A 16,468-nucleotide genomic window follows, 5' to 3' on the forward strand; every position below is an offset into this window, starting at 1 on the left:
AAATTCAGTTTCTGGATATAGAAATAGAACATATAGCATTACTTGGGTATATTCTTTAATTATAATATAGCATTGATTGATATTATATGATTTTTTGTGTTAATTTATGCAATTTTTACAAATCAAAAAGAATATTAACAATACTGCTAGAAGAAATAGAAGCGATGAGTAAATTTTGAATGGCATGGATAAAGCAAGATGAAATATACGTCGAATATATCTCGAATTTCTAGCAAGACAATTAGAGGATAAAATTAAACAACATTTAAAGCAAAACTAATTTAAATTGATACGCAAATTTTGTGATAATATATGATAGAACAAAAAAATGATGATTTACTTTGATAATAAGTATCCATATTTGTACAACTTATTTTACGTTTATTAACTTAAATATCAGTTTTGTTTAATAATTCATGCTATTTCATACTGAGATTTTAACTTCTCAAAATCTGTTTATATAAAACTTTTAAAGTTTCTTATGATTATTCTGTTTCTGCTTGTAAAATTAAATTTTTATATTTGATTTTATAATAATAGAAATGCACATATAAACACAAAAGCGGATAAAATCTATATAGGCATTTTTGAGAAATATTATATACAGTAAATAGATTGCTTTGTTTCTTTTAGAATTCTTTGAAAGTCGCAATTATAATAATAAATCAGCGAATTTAGACTCAATTAATAGTGCAATTCAAGTTCTAGCATAAGCTACAGTAATGCAATATAATGATAAATATGATTATAATTAGTGTTGTTATATTTTTAAGTATTTTTTTAATTGTACTTGTATTTATTTTGATATCCAAAATATTATCTAAATATAATCTCAAAAGTTGTTTTCAAAATAATAATAAAATTCAAAATAAAAAATATTTTGAATAAAATATTTAAATAAAATTGAAAAATTTTTAAATAACTGTAAGTAATTTTTAAATTGCTATTTATTTTTAATTTTTAAAATAAGGCTATTTCTTGAAAAAATCTAATAATATTGATAGTGTTAAAATCCGTATTATTCGATAAATTTGAAACGTTAACGACAAAAGCGAATAGATGAAATTAATGCTATAATGTATGGTACTTTTACAATTAATATTTATTTTACGTCAAAACTTGAATTAGGACAAATTTCTTGGCTATATTCTAAAGTATATCTTAATTATTATCTTAATTAGATTATTTTAAATAACCAATAATAACCTAAGCCATCTTAATTTATATCTAAATAAAATAAAATAACTAGAAATAATTAAGAAAATAAAAAAAATTGAAAAATTTATACAATTGATAAGTTAATTTTAGTTTTATGGTTTTATGCACGCAATAGTTTGAAACAAGTGTTGACTGCATCTGATCTTTTGTAACAAGAGAATAAAAATGAAAAGAATTAAGAAAAAAATACATTCAAGTTTTCAGTGAGGATTCATAGAAAGTAAGTTGAATTTTAATTTTTTATTTAATTCAGCGAATCAAAAGAACACGATTGTTTATCTTAAGCAATTAAGTTTAATAATATTGAGTTTAACATGGTTGAAACATCATGGTTCATTTTATTAGTTTATTACAAATCTACTTTTGAAAAATTGATAACTCTAGGATTTATTTAACAACTATTTTAAATGAGCTACTGCATTTATATTCTACAAATAAATTCGAATCTCGTTTGGTGTCTTCAGGATGATAAAAATTCAAGATGAGAGCAAAGAACACAATTACTTTGCATAGTTTTTATCGTTCTCGAGAAATATTGACGCAACTGAAGCAACTTGCATTTTTATATAATACTAAAATAATTCAAAAAGCTTAAAAATGTAATCTTCTGACAATCTGATAAAAAAATCATATAGTAATCACAAACGATAAAATATCATTGTTCAATCATTGTTAAGTAAATCAAATATGAAATTACTAAAAACTTGTATTAAATGCAATGAAAGATATTATCATTTTAATATTTGTGTCTACAGTAACTTTGACAGATGATTATGCCGTGAATTAAAATTTTACTATTAAAATTTTACAGACAATTTTAACATGGAAACGCGGATTATAACATAACTGCTGTGTATAAATCATATAATAAATATCATATCATAAATACTTATATTTTTATAGTCGTAATGACTTTCTTATTCTTTCAAGACCTTCTCTCTTAAATAATGTCTTAGCTATTAATAATGTTATTGGTGTATGAGATCTAAAGTATTCAATACAATATTAAATATAAGCAGATTCTGAATACCAACCGAAGTTCCAAAATGATCGCGTATCTTTTATCAACTAGAGTTCTGAGTTTGAAAGTTTTTTGCATCGACATCGACATAGAATTGTACCATTTAAAATTTTCCTTAATTTGAAACTAAAGGCTATTGGTAATAAAATATAAGAAATATTCTATTTCTTTATAATATTCAATTTGGACATGACTATAGAATACGTAGCATTATCCGAATATTTATTTTGTAATTTGACTTTTGTCGATATTATGCAATTTTTTGTGTCAATTTACTATGATCTTCACTCTTAATAAAAAAGTGTATTATTGCCAAAAGAATCGGAAAGTAGATTTTGAATTGACATTTTTATGCACAGAATAAAATCTAGAATGTACATTGAATATATTTTGAACAATTTTCTATCGACTTAGAAGATATAAGACGAAATTAAAACTTAAACGAAATAAAAAGTTAAATTGATATACATGCGATTATATATAACACAATAAAAATTGATGATTTCTTTTTGATAGTAAACGTCAATAGTGATCTGTATAATTTATTTTATATTTATTAAGTTAGACATTTATTTTATTTAACAAAATTTATGATCCTCATAAGATTTTAATTTCTCTTTTAACAGAATTTGTTTTGTTATGTAAAAACAATATTTTTTGCGACTTACTTTTGTAAAGAATTAATTTTTCGTATTATCAGATTAATAAAAATATAAAGCATTTTTCACTGTAACAGAATAAATATTTATGCAATTTAATCCATATAATCTATATATAAACATATAAGTGGACTGTCCTAAAACACACACACACACACACACACACACACACACACACACACACACACACATATATATATATATAAATATTTTTAAGAACATACATATTTAAGAGAGATTGCTTAGGACTCTTCGAAAGTCGTAATTACGATAATAAATCAGTTGTCAGTTTGATGGTTTAACTGGCGATGCCAATCGTCAATTCAAATGCTTCGATAAATAGCAATAGATATTGCAATTGATTAAGAGGCTTATGATTTTTGTTATTATATTTTTAAATTTTAACGTAATTCGACTTGCTACGACTATTATTGATATTGCGAGATTTAATTTTCAAAATTCACCTGAATATACCTGAAAATATATATAGGAACATAATCTTCATCGACTTCAAAGATAAAATAAAATTGAAAAATTTTTAAATAACTGTAAGTAATCTTTAAATTTATATTCTAATTTATAAAATAAAGCTTTTTAAACATTTGTTGAGTGTATAATATTGTTGTCGACAGTATTAATCTGAATTATTCGATAAATTTGAAACAACGATAAAAATGAGTGAAATTAATAGAATAAGAATATCCAATATTATTAATATCATTCGATATTATTTTATCGTTTTATTACTAATTTCGTTTCTTATTGCGATTACTAATATTATTATGAGGAACCAAGGTTCATTTATTGATAATGATTCAAATATGGTTAACATTGTTATGTTTTTAAACTACATAAATCGACAAAACTGAGGAAAAATGGAAAATAAAAAAAAATTTATACGATTGGTAAGTCAATTTTCATTTCATACTTTTATGCACGGAATAAGGTTTGTAACATTTATTGACTACATCTGATTTTATAATAGGAGAATAGAAATAAAAAAGGATTAAAAGTATGATAATATTAAAGTTATAATTAAGGATACAAAAAATGTGACTTAATTTGGAGAATTGAAAGAAACACGATTGTGGGTTTGCTTCAGCAGCAACATTTACCTTTATATGATTTATTTTGTTGATTTGCTTTAAAAAAATTGAAAATTCTAAAATTAATTCAAATAAAGTTTAAAATGACTTTATTATTATTGTGGATGAATCGCACAAATCGCATTTGGGATCCTTAAATCAATAAAACTTTATACATTTTTTCGCATGCATAACTTTTATCGAAATGTTCAGCAATCTTGCGAAACACTGACATGAAGTAGTTTGTCTCTGCATTGTTTACTTCACTTGCACTTCAATTCACAACAGTTTTATTTACAAATTATTATTCTTGTATAAAACGATTTCAAAAGTCAAGTATTGCGCCATGAATTCAAATTTAATATCTAGTATCTTAAATACATTATGTAATTATAAAATTACACACGGACCACAACATGTTGTATAAATTATAGAATACTTATATTATGGTCAAAGTATTCCAAAACGATATCATGTAATTCATCATGATAATATAGATTGCATCAATTAACATTCTATATAGTCATTGAGTACTGATCCAGTCTTGATTAATGATGTTAATGTTATTATTGGAAATTTTTCGAACTTAAAACAAAGAGCAATATGATAACAAAATTACATTGCACAAAATGATAATATCTTTCATTGCATTTAATACATGTTTTTAGTAATTTCATATTTGATTTGTCTGACAATGATTGTATTTTATCGCTTGTGATTGCTATGCGATTTTTTTATCAGATTGTTGTTAGGAGATTACATTTTTAAACTGTTTTTGAGTTAAATTTTAGTATTTATACATATATATATATATACATATAAAATTAGCTAATACATTTTAAATCATAATGAGATATTATGATTTCACGTTATAATACATACAATAAACTGCAGATTTCGAAGGTATCTCGAGAAAATTCTGAACGATAGATGAGTAAATCTTGAATTAATACTTTGTACACACATAATAATTTTGTTTAATAATTACGTTTAATTGTATTTGAGAAAATTTTTATTGAAAAGAAACAGAAGATTATAATATAACAGATTTATATTGTATTTAAATATAATATAATTATAATATAATTAATTAATTGTAATATATATTATAATATATAATACATATTATAATATAGTATATTATATAATAAGATATTATAATATATAATTATAATATAAATATAATTAATGGCTATCAATTAATTAAAACATATATCATTTATTCTGACAAGATCTTCTTTTTTATCTTTACTTGTACTTTTTATCATTTATTTATACGTAAATTCGTTGTAATTTTTGTTTCCAAATCAAGACTTTCTTAGAATCTAAATCGATTTTGAAACACAAGTATTGCAATTTTTTAGAATTCCGTATTTAGTGTCATAAAGTAGTATAAACATAAAAACAAATAATTATACAATTATACAATATTTCAAAACTTTATTAGTCAGATACCTCTTGATTGCCGAAACATGAAAGATTAATGAAAGATAGAATATCGATGAAAGATAGATAACTTTTACCTTCTAAGATCCTCCAAAATTTGTACAATGATGATAATTGAATGTAACAATAAATTATGTGATACGTTAATTGTGGTATTAATAATTTCTTACTATATTTTTTTTTTATTTGAAACATTAAAAATTACTGACAAAATAGATACATAATTTCATTATAATATTCAATTTTTGGATGTAGAGTGTAGAACATTACTCTATATTTATTTTGTAATTTAACATAGTATTCTTTAATATTGTGCGATTTTAACCGTTAACTTACACAATCTTAACTAATGAAAAAGTATGTTACTGCCAAAAGAATCAGAGAGTAAATCTTGAATTGTCATTTTTATGCATAGAGTAAGATTTGAAACATTGAGTGTACTTCAAACGACTTTCTATCAATATATATTTATAAAAGAAAATTAAATAATAATATTAAAAGAAAAACAAATTTAATTTGCCATGAGAATTGCAATATATAACAAAACAAAAAAATGATGATTTATTTTGGTAATAAGTATTCATCTTAGCACAATTTATTTTACATTTAACTTTTAACTTCGATTTTGTTTACCAAGTCATTCTGATCATTCATGAAATTTCAATTTCTAAGAATTTCTTTATATAAAAGTTTTAAAATTCTTTGAGATTATGCTGTGTCTATTCGTAAATTTATATTTTGAATTTTGTGTGTGTGTGTGTGTGTGTGTGTGTGTGTGTGTGTGTGTGTGTGTGTGTGTGTGTGTGTGTGTGTGTGTGTGTGTGTGTATAGAAATAATGGAAGTGTAGGTGTAAGTTCAAAACACGATCGGTATGCGTCTTGAAACAGATTGAGATTTTTGAAAAATATTGACGCTAGATAGGTCATATTCGTCCTCTGGGACAAAAATCGACACGATAATAAGTCAGTCGTACGCTTAATGAGCTTAACTGTGAACAGTGCTACTGTCGACAATCTGAATTTTTCGTCAATTTAAAACAGTAGATGATATGTAACTGATAATAAAATGTATATTTCCAATTTAGTGTTTTATATAATTATATAACTATATTTAGTCTCTTATATCTCTTTGATTTCTTTTTAAAAATATTCTGTATTTACATATTACCCAATATAATTATCTTCACGGATAAGATAGCTAGAAGGAAAAAAATGGAAAAATTTTTAAATGATCGTAAGTATACTTTGATTTAATATTTTTATTCGGAAAACAAAATTTTCAACTTTCGTTATATGCATCTAAAGAATATTGCTGTTGACAGTGTTAATTTGAATTTTTCGATAATTTAAAACAATAATTGACTATAATAATGACAATGGCGATAATTGACAATAAAATTGATGGAAATGATGACATGGACGCATTAGATGTTCTTATTATTTTTATGTTTATCTTCAATTTCTTTGCTAATTATTGGTTATGGTTTTAATAAATACGTCTAAATTATCTAAATTCTTAGTCAAGTAAAATAACTGAATTAATTCTGGAGAAGAAATAAACAATTTATGCGATTGGTAAGTTAATTTGTTCTTTTATATGTATGAAATAAAGTTTAAAATATCTATTTTGATTGCATTTAATGATTCGATAATAGGAAAATAGAAATGAAATAGGATTAAAAATGAGATGAAAAACGTTTGGACTATAATTAAAGACATAAAAAAGGCAGATCAATTTGACAAATTAAAAGAAATTGTTTATTTCAGTAGCATTGGTTTCTAACATTGATTTATGGCTTATTTTATGGTTTATTTTACTATTAAAAATTTATTTTCAGAAAATTTATGATTAAAATTTATTTAGATAAAAGTACACGAAATTATATTTATCGCTTCGATAGAAATTCGAATTTCTCATTCGAGTTTCCTGAGAATGTAAATATACAAGAAAGCAGAAACATACCATTTCACATACATAGGTTTCCTCGGGATATTCATCAATTTCAGGAAACGTTGATGTGAGGCAGTTCGCTTTCTTCTTTGAGGATTTCTTAAATTCATTCGAGACGAATTATCAATCACGATAATAAATCACGTTTATAGTGCATGTGTCATTGATCAATTTTTTATTAACTTAAAGCGACAAACAACGCACGACTGATAACAAATGGATCTTTTGGATGTGACTGTTACTTTAATATTCGCAATGATCTTCTTCCTGTTTTTGTGGTATCTACTTGATCTTATTATTCAGTATAGCGGTAAGCTCATTTAAAAACTATTGAGATCCGTCTTCGAGGACGACTGTAACTGGAAAGCATTCAAAAAAGGATCGGAAAATTTGAAGCATTTGTAAGTAAATCTTGAACTAATATTTTTATTCGTGAGATTTTATGATTTTATGAAACGTGTGTTAAATCGCATCTACTAATTTTATAAGAAGAAAAGAGAGATATATCAAAGACAAGATAAATTTGATTTGTTGATATATAAATATCGGACAGTTGAAAAAAAATGTGATTATCTCAGCAAAAATATATTATACACACAATTTCCCTTTGCGTATACATCAATTTATTATAGTTTCGTCTTCTAATGCGTGGAATTTTCATTTAAATAAAAAGCAGTCGCAGTTAGAAAAATGATATACAGCGCGCGTTGCATCCATTATTAACGGTGTTAATAACATCATTGATACAATTTTTTTAATAACTTGAAGTGACAAATGTACTGATTGTTAACGAACGTTATAAATATATTCAATCTTATTTTCGTAATCAGCTGCTTTGGTATATATTCCATAGGCATGAGGTTTGTTCTTTTCAGCTGAATTTTTTGTAGAGTTTATCTTTTTTCTTTTTTTCTCTAACGTGGACAAAAAGGAAGTAAGATGAACTGTGTAAGAAGTTCAACCGAAAAGAACAGGCCTATTATTAAAAATGTTGTAGATGGATTTAAAAGTGTAAGAATAATATAATATAAATATATAATATATTCAACATATAATATAATATAAATATATAATAAATTCAAAGATTAGAAAATTTAAAAATAATCGTAAATGAATCTTGAATTAATATTTTCATTCTCGGAAGCAAATTAAAAACGAGTTAAATTCGAGTTGTTGAGGTACAAATAGTGACTAATTGAAAGAACAGTAATTGTTAATCTTGGCAGGAACATTCATTTCATTGCATGGTTCACTTTATTTATACATAATTTTATTACAATTTTGTTTTTTAATTCCCAAGATTTAGATGAAATGCTTGGATTAGGTTGTTGTATGTACTATTTCTTCGATTTATTGTTTTTTCACGCATATTAACAATAAGCTTTATATCTTGCAGCTGATTTTTTTCGAATAAAAAATAAAAATATAAGTACAAACGTGAAAATAGATACACGATCGTGACATCAGAAAGATTGCATTTATCCATCGAAACTCTTCGAAAGTCGTTCATTAAAATAATAAATCGCTCACACGGTATTAATAAAATTTATATCATAAATTTGAGTTTTTTGATAGCTTAAAATCATAAACGCGCAATTGATGGATATATAAGCAGAGGAATTAGTAGAAATTATTTTTATTTTTTCATATTTTTTTTTTCATTTTTGCTGCAATAGTACATGAACGTAAAAGGACTGAAGTTAATTGACTGTCTTCATAACATAATAAGCGTCTAAGAGGGATTAGAAAATTTAATTATAAATAAATTTTAAGTTGATATTTTTATGCGTGAAATAAAATATCAAACTAGACGTCAAACTAGATATAATCATTTTATAACAAAGAAAGGAAAATTAAGATTAGATTAGGAAAATTAAAGAATAGATCGAATTGTGCTTATGGATATGAAAATGATGACAAATTTGAAAGAATGTGAATAATAATTCTGGCGACGTCAGTCTTACTGCACGGATAACTTTATATTTACACCAATTCATTACAATGCCGTTTTCGAAATTAATTTCTCAGAAATATTTATATAAAATGGCTTCAAAATAAATCGCTATTTTTAGATGAATTCGAGATTAACATTCGATTTATTTGTTTTATCGAAAAAGTTTTCATTTTCAACGTTTAAGATTCCAATTTTACACAAATTAAGTTTTTATTAAACTAAAGCTCATCTAAAATTATTTAAAAAATGGAGTTTTCTTACTTATTTACAATCTAATTTGTTGGACAATGTTCTCTTTATTAAATAGATAAAATCTAAATCTAAGTTTTCGAGAAGCACTCGATTTTCCGAACCCATCGAAGAAAATCCGATTTTTCGAATTATCTTATCCATTTCCATTCACTTCGTCTTTCTTTGTTACACAGAAGTGACAGTAATACGTGAAATACATTGAGATGTTTGTGAAATTTTTCAATTTGATGTATGTTCTTTAAATGTACTTCAATACCTTCGTAGAATAACATTGTCGTTCTATGTATATACTTCGTTTCTATGTATATACTTGATCGATCGTGAAAAGGAAAAAACCAAAAATCAAAATAACGACAACGCAGATTCAAAACAGCACATTAAAAAAATTATACAAAATCATAGCTAATGACGGCTTCCTAACTAAGTCGGTACTCGACGGACAATGTCTAAGAGGTAGTAACAGCAATGTTTTCTTAATGTGGTCAACGTGGTTCCATAGCTTTTCTTCCTTTGTCTCGCCTAATCAGTTCTTCCGTCCACCGCGTCTTTTCATTGCGGATGTGCATCGAGGACAGTACCATTTTCCTTTAGGCGGTGCAGTGATGCCCACACATGGATAATGGAACCATTCGAAGGGGCACTAAAAATATTCATTATAAATGTTTCTATCTATCTTGAATGTATTTTGAAGATATTGATGATTCTTACGTCTGAATTATCGCAAGCAACCATGTCGCCGTACGATACTTGATTGCACGTGCAATAACGTGGTTCATTTGGATCGCATGTCCAATCCAGATTGTCTGCATCCACTACTTGCGTGGTTGTGGTTACCACTGGTGGTGACACAGGTTGCTGGACCGTGGCTGCGATCACGCTCGAACTCGGCACGGTAGCTGCCACTTTCCTAAAATTCCAAATAATAATATTCTTTGAGCATAATTACTATGCACACATATAATTAATGGTAAAATAATTTTTCAACATAAATATATCAATTCATCATATCGTATTCGGGGTAATAACCCTCGTATAAAAATAATTAAGCTTATTAGAAAACCAATAAAAACAAATATAAAAATATCTTCTAAATTAGTAAATATTAATGAACATAAATACCTAAAAAAAATAATTATCCCTACTCTGCTATAAAAATAATTATCCCTACTCTGCTATAAAAATTAATGCAAATCTTCCTCTAAAATACTCAATATTAAATCCAGACACCAGTTCTGATTCACCTTCAATAAAATCTATTGGTCTTCGATTTATCTCAGCTAAGTAGAAAATTCTTTCATGAAATAAAAATTATAAAATATTTCATAAATGTAAAAGAAATTCTAAAATCAAAGTATCCAATTGCATTTAATTACAAACTAAAAAAAAATTCGCAATAATCTAAATATAATTTTTTGATATAAAATATTTTTTCTACTTATTTCTACTTATCGAATTATTTATTAACTGATTTCTGAATTATTAAAATTTTCGTAGAATTTTATATGTAAAAAGCAATTCAATTTGCTTTTTCTTTTTATACGTCTTACATACTTTTTATGCTTTTTTGTGGTTTCCTGAATAGCGGCGATGGCCGTTTGCGCCGCGCCAGCCAGCTCCCTACTAAATTCTGCGGCGTGTACACCGCCGGTATTGATGGCCTCATAACTCGCTTTTAGACTGGCTGAGCGTCTACCCTGTTGCATTGATTGCGTGGCCGCGATCGCTTGTGATGCAGCTGCTGCAATAGCATTACCACCGGCGCCGATGTGGCCGAGATTATAGCACACTGATCCTACAGAATTAGCAATCGCTGTCGGTGTTGGTGCGACACTGCTCGCTGCGATAACAGGTGTAGAATTCGCTGACGCCGGTTGTGATTCTGACAGATTTGTGGTTGCGGGCAATTTCTCGATCGCTAGTCTCTTTTCGACTGACGTAGAAGATGCATTGGAGTCTCGTCGCTTTTCTGACCGAGCTGAAATTCATAAAATTTAGAAACTATATTTATCCAGAGTTTACTATTTAATTCTATCTTATTTAAAATAATTTATTGATCAATAAATTTTTAAGAATGATTCAAGAATGATTTAAAAATAATTCTGAAACTATCTTCAAAGAATGTTAATGCTTACATTAACATAATTATTATTATTTGTATCATTAGAAATATTATACTTACAATGGCTGTGATTATCCCGCGTTCTGCTGGGAGTAAAACTGTAACGATTTTCTTTTTGGCTGCTATTTGTGGCCGGCTGATCCAACTCCAGAGACCTTTTCTCCAGAATCTCAGTGATACCTTTATTATCTGCTTCCAGTTCCATTTTGAATTTATGTAATTCCTGATCGAGTCTCCTCAGATACCTATCTACCAAGTCATACATCTGATTAGCTAGATGTACCTTTTCATCAGCATCTTCCAAGGTCTTATAGTATTCTTTTCTAATAGCGTCATATTCTGCTTCCTTTTCACTGGGTTTCATTTTCTTAGCATTGCAAAAAAATGTCTTTACTTTCTTCTCCAGACTATCCATAGAATCTAAAAACAAATTCGTCGTTAGTTTCATACTTATTATTATTATTTTAATATTTCTTTTTAACTTGGTTATATCAAATAAACATACTTTGTACTCCTAGATCCATCTCTCTCATTTCGGTAAATCGATCCCTCAGCTCTTGTGGAAGATGCTCGATCACTAAATCATAAGACAGATATCAGCAACCATTACTAATTTTCAAATTTCAATACAATGTAATAATTTCTAAATCAATTATTTATTAGTTTCATGAATTACTGATTTATACTTTATTTCTAATAATCTATATACTTAATATTATGAGATTTAATTACTAAATATTAAATTATTTTAAATTTTATTGATTCGTAAACAAATATTAAATTCGTAGCAAAATCAGTATTTCTTATCATTGTAACATTTTATTTAGATTTTATAAATACCATTTATTCTTATACTGTGTAAAAAATACATTGTTACTATGTAAATTGTAATTGTACAATCCTAGAAGAGGAAAGACACCTTTAATAAATTGTTAATTAATTCTGTGACAAGATAATGAATAATAAAGTTCAATCGGTAGCTCGAGAGATTAAATGATCGTTTATTAACATCTTTAAAAAAAACGATAGCGTGCATCTCGCCGCGAGGACGAACATCGCGCCTAACCTCTCGACGCGAGGTCGCATCGCGACAGGCGAATCCAATTTCGTCCATCGGGACGAGTCGCGATCGGCGAGCAAAAGGAGGCGCGAGTCGCGGCCCGCGGAACATAAACAAAAATGGCCGCGTTCGCCGTGGGCCCGCACGGGCATCGTCGAGGTTTTTAGCGCGGGGTTTTAGGTTAGCCGCGCGCCACGAGAGGAGAGGTTAGGATTCCGCGGGCAAGCCGTGCGCGCCGTTTCCCGTACGCACTTTCGACGTAATCTTCGAGGTAGAGCATCTTCCCGTGCCGCCGATCGTCCGCGATTGGTACTGTTGACTAGTGTCCGCCGCACGGCGTCGGATAGCCGCAGAATTCCGCTCGAGTCAGCAGCGAAACGCGCCGCCCGACCGAGAACGTGTCCGCGTGCGTCCGACCCCTCTGCTTCCGCATTTCCTGGACGCTTTTAGCACGCTTTCGGCGCTCTCGAGCTCGCCGGCCAGGGTGTTTGTTCGGAATTTCCGGGGAAAGTGCGACCCCCGACTACGACGGGGTTCGCCGAGAAACGACGCGATTCAGACGAAGCAGTTTGATCTGGGATTATTTCAAGCATCGTCATGTATCTCGCCATGTTGCACGAGGGCTAGGGACGTAGTTTGAAAAGCTTGGTGCCTGATCGACGAAAAAGAAAATCAGATTCTCAATGTGGCTTCTCACTCGTTTTCGATTTAAATCCAAAATCGAATATTCGAAAAATCTTCGATTATCGATTTGCGCGCTTAATTTTGGAATGCTTACGATTAAATTAAAAAAAAAAAAAAACCTGGGAATTTAGAGAAAAATCTTTTCCTTTTTATATTTTTATAAAAAGACATCCAGAATTATTTTCAATTTGCTCATTTATATTTTTCATTAAACTCGCCTTTGGATCAATTCTTAAACATTTCTATTTCTCCTATCTAGATTAACTTTAGTCTCGATTTTAAATTAAAATTTAATTAAATTCTTAAGTCTTCGAACTAAAAAAGGTGAATTAAACCAAAATTAAAGTTAATCTATATTGATACAAATAAAAATATATGACACGTTTCAAAAGTTGCGTACTCGTGAAAATTTTCAAATTTCCATTTAATTAAATTTTGGAAAGATTCGTCATATATTAAAAAAAAAATATCCCATTTTATTTTGCAGCATAATGATACGACGAAGTCCAACGCGCATAGAAATGCGTCTGGATGATTTACAAGTGTATGAGGAAATAAGGAAAGCACACGAGGCTAAAAAAGATCCCGAAAAAAAAGCATCATCGTCCATGAATCCTCCAGCATGGGGTGGCAAGATTCCCCAGAACGAGATTCAGGAGCGTATCGGTTATGTTCCACAACAACATTCATCCACGCACAATCGAACCATACCATAGCAATCAGTCCAGGACATGAATCACAAACGAAAAAATCAAATTATGCATTGCAACATGAGTTTGATTTTATTCAGTGCATTTAGTACGTGTTTATAAAATGATTATCTTTTATCTTCAGTATTCATTGCCTGTAATTAATCACATTAATGATTATAATTAGGGAATCATCAATCTAAAAATAGTTTCTACAGTATAAAATTGCTTTTATTTACAAAATGTAATTGCTATGTGTAAAATATACAGGATTAATGGACGATATCTACATTCTTTTTCCTCTTCTTCATCTTCATTGGTGCAGGTTCTGGCCTCTTGAATACCGTTCTTAAAAAAAAATTTCAATAATTCATAATAATCAATAAAATATACATTAAATATATATAATTTTAATGTATTTAATAATCGATGTTAAGTTTATGTTATAAAAAAAATACTTACTGACAAGTAGTGCATATCGGACTGAATTTGCAGAAGACTAAAAAAGATAATGAATATTTTAATATGAATAGATTTAACAATATTTGATATTCTTTAAATGTTCTTTTTCATTTAATAATAATTAAAATATTTTTAACATTATTAATGTGACTTCATATTTACTTGACAGACATATGGAACAAACATATCCGATATCAATAAGTTCTTGATGACAAAAGCATGCTGCCCTATAGTCCACTTTAACTGGCGGAGGAAGAACTAATTTCGATCTGACATTGGGGTCTGGCAAGAAAACCCACTAAATTTGAAAAGAAAAGATTTGAATCATGGTATATTTCACATTTATATGAATTGAATATTAAATAAAGCATGAACAATTTACCAGTAAATACTGCAGTAATCCAGCAAGCTGTGGTACTTTTAAATAATTGCCACCGGTGATGTCACAACCTTGTTGTAAAAGTGTCAGCTCCTGGTCTAGACTACATACATCCAAAATGACATTCTGAAAATAGCCTTTGCATTATAAATTAATTCTACTATTGTAAAAAATATTTTAAAAAAAATGGAAAGAAACCATTCTTTGTGCAGTGAAGAATATGTTCATGTAGTTCATGTACTGTGTGGCTGAGTCATTACTGGCAGTAATCACTAGTATCCTAGGATATAATTTTTGACCTGCAACCTTCTCTCGTTCCAACCGGGTAATATAACACAATGCCATACTAAGTGCACCAGAGATGAGACTCTCTGTGTTCAATGGAACATCCATTGGGATCTCATTAATGACCTGCTGCAATTGTTGGCGCACTGTTCGCTCTACCATGGTAAATTTCTCATATTGGCCATCTATCTGTCTTATTTCGGATGCGTTCTCACAGGGATAGAGAAATTTAGCGCAGTGACCATGGCACGCCATTATCGCCAGTTCATTATTAGATGACTGCATGAGATGAGCGTTGGCAAATACGATTGTAGAGTCCACCCAATGCGACAATATCTTTATATCTTGCTTTACTAATCGTTGCATCGGATTAACATCCAGCACAATCACCAGTAAGCTCGTTTCTATTTCTGAAGATTTATAAATAGATAAACAAGAGAAAATAAACTAATAAATAATCGCAATTTAATCATCTAACTTAGTACATAAGAATGTTAACATACCAGTCGACATTTTACTGGAGTTCTTTACTCTTACAATTTTCTTTTCAATTAAATAAAAAGTTAATTCCAATTAATTCCAAGTCCAATTAATAAAAAGTTTCTTTAGTTTTTTTCAGTCACAACTTTTCCGTAAATATGTTATTTATTCCGGCTGCATATAATTTTTTTTTTTTCTCTTTTCCTCCGGTTGGAGGATGTCGGATTAATTCCGACTATGTGTCTTCAACCCTAGGGTTATATAACACAGGTTTATCTAAATCCTTTATAAGTTTCTCTGTATTCTGTGATATTCTAGTTCAACTTTCTCTTTATCCACGTTTAGCTTTCTCTTTATCCTTAACAAATTGCATGACGCAACACAAAAATTCATGTGAGGACAAAAGACGTCCCACTCACTCGATGGCTAAAGACCAACTTCCGGCTGCATATAAGAATAATTAGAGGTTATAAGAAACTAAACAACAAACAAAATTTGCAATTGCTACTACACAACATGTCACACATGCCTGTAATATTCTGTTCACTCAAGCTGAGTGTGTTATTAGCGACAATGCGGCAAAATTAAAAGGTTTTCTTCAGATTCAATACGCCATCTAGCGATAAGTACATTCATTACAGTTGATGAAAAAATTATCATCGGTAAGTAAATTCTGCAAAAGGAAAAATTATTACATAAAAATAATTACAAAAGGAATAATATT

The 16,468-nt window shown here is 28.5% G+C and overlaps 3 protein-coding genes across 12 annotated transcripts in view; 1 reads left to right on the forward strand and 2 right to left on the reverse strand.

Annotated features, from left to right (window-relative positions):
- Positions 1-14,989, forward strand: part of LOC105424706 (anaphase-promoting complex subunit CDC26) — a 28,691-nt gene extending 13,702 nt beyond the window's left edge. The window contains exons 1-4 of one of the 8 annotated variants that reach the window (XM_089077690.1): positions 6,431-6,663; positions 7,268-7,447; positions 7,570-7,781; positions 13,937-14,423. In XM_089077690.1, coding sequence (XP_088933816.1) covers positions 13,941-14,165 — 225 coding nt within the window. In that variant the 5' untranslated portion in view covers positions 6,431-6,663; positions 7,268-7,447; positions 7,570-7,781; positions 13,937-13,940 and the 3' untranslated portion in view covers positions 14,166-14,423. Of the gene's footprint in view, positions 1-6,429; positions 6,664-6,774; positions 7,005-7,267; positions 7,448-7,569; positions 7,782-12,837; positions 13,037-13,936; positions 14,424-14,769 lie in introns of those variants that run through there. The other 7 variants (XM_089077708.1, XM_089077702.1, XM_089077695.1 and 4 more) reach the window with 7 other exon arrangements.
- Ing3 (inhibitor of growth family, member 3) lies at positions 8,616-13,355 on the reverse strand. 3 transcript variants are annotated; one of them, XM_089077602.1, is made up of 7 exons: positions 12,772-12,891; positions 12,546-12,606; positions 12,211-12,282; positions 11,766-12,125; positions 11,138-11,561; positions 10,295-10,493; positions 8,616-10,226 (listed from the first exon to the last, which is right to left on the reverse strand). In XM_089077602.1, exons 1-7 carry the CDS (start codon positions 12,874-12,876, stop codon positions 10,110-10,112), a joined length of 1,338 nt encoding a protein of 445 aa, XP_088933728.1. In that variant the 5' UTR covers positions 12,877-12,891; the 3' UTR covers positions 8,616-10,109. The 3 variants fall into 3 exon arrangements, with proteins under 3 accessions (XP_088933728.1, XP_011633377.2, XP_011633378.2); XM_011635075.3 differs by lacking the exons at positions 12,546-12,606; positions 12,772-12,891 and adding an exon at positions 13,018-13,355; XM_011635076.2 differs by lacking the exon at positions 12,546-12,606 and having other exon boundaries at positions 12,772-12,907.
- On the reverse strand, positions 14,348-15,909 carry Tfb4 (transcription factor B4). The gene is made up of 6 exons (XM_089077659.1): positions 15,768-15,909; positions 15,178-15,674; positions 14,983-15,105; positions 14,763-14,898; positions 14,601-14,637; positions 14,348-14,486 (listed from the first exon to the last, which is right to left on the reverse strand). The coding sequence occupies exons 1-6, from the start codon at positions 15,775-15,777 to the stop codon at positions 14,411-14,413; spliced, it is 879 nt and encodes a 292-aa protein (XP_088933785.1). The 5' UTR covers positions 15,778-15,909; the 3' UTR covers positions 14,348-14,410.
- Between the last annotated feature and the right edge of the window lie 559 nt (positions 15,910-16,468).

The sequence above is a fragment of the Pogonomyrmex barbatus genome, unplaced genomic scaffold (assembly GCF_055798465.1).
Source record: "Pogonomyrmex barbatus isolate J1 unplaced genomic scaffold, ASM5579846v1 scaffold1, whole genome shotgun sequence".
Lineage (NCBI taxonomy): Eukaryota > Metazoa > Arthropoda > Insecta > Hymenoptera > Formicidae > Pogonomyrmex > Pogonomyrmex barbatus.